Below are 572 nucleotides of genomic sequence, written 5' to 3'. Positions count from 1 at the left end.
TCAGTGAATGTACTGAAATCGTAACATAATGTTATATTATATCAAACCCAACAGTAACTGTTTTTTTTTTCTCTTTTTAAATAACTTTATTTTCTTTCGTCTTCCTCCCCCCAACCACACGCTGTATTGCTCCCCAGCCTCAGAAGCTGACCAATCCTGTGCGAGCAACAGCACAGTGACATTTGCATCAGGTGCATACAAATATGCCGTTCTGCAGTAAGAGGCTTTATACGCTAGAGAAGAAGCATACCGTCTTGAACATGCCTGAAACCACCGTGAAAGCGCCCAAGAAGGGCTCAAAGAAAGCCGTGTCTAAGAGTGTCAGTAAGAGCGGCAAGAAGAGGAGGAGGACCAGGAAGGAGAGCTACGCCATCTACGTGTACAAGGTGCTGAAGCAGGTCCACCCCGACACCGGCATCTCGTCCAAGGCCATGGGCATCATGAACTCGTTTGTGAGCGACATCTTTGAGCGCATCGCCGGTGAGGCCTCCCGTCTGGCTCATTACAACAAGCGCTCCACCATCACTTCCAGGGAGATCCAGACCGCCGTCCGCCTGCTGCTGCCCGGTGAG

General features: G+C 50.2%; 1 protein-coding gene across 1 annotated transcript in view; it reads left to right on the top strand.

The window, feature by feature from the left end:
- The first annotated feature begins 257 nt into the window (after nucleotides 1-257).
- LOC126407434 (histone H2B 1/2-like) overlaps nucleotides 258-572 on the top strand; it is a 518-nt gene continuing 203 nt past the window's right edge. The window contains exon 1 of the mRNA XM_050072314.1: nucleotides 258-548. Coding sequence (XP_049928271.1) covers nucleotides 261-548 — 288 coding nt within the window. The 5' untranslated portion in view covers nucleotides 258-260. The remainder of the gene's footprint in view (nucleotides 549-572) is intronic.

The sequence above is a fragment of the Epinephelus moara genome, chromosome 20 (genome assembly GCF_006386435.1).
Source record: "Epinephelus moara isolate mb chromosome 20, YSFRI_EMoa_1.0, whole genome shotgun sequence".
NCBI classification, from domain to species: domain Eukaryota; kingdom Metazoa; phylum Chordata; class Actinopteri; order Perciformes; family Serranidae; genus Epinephelus; species Epinephelus moara.
The sequence above is the reverse complement of the archived record's forward strand: the minus strand, read 5'-3'. Positions and strand labels throughout refer to the sequence as shown.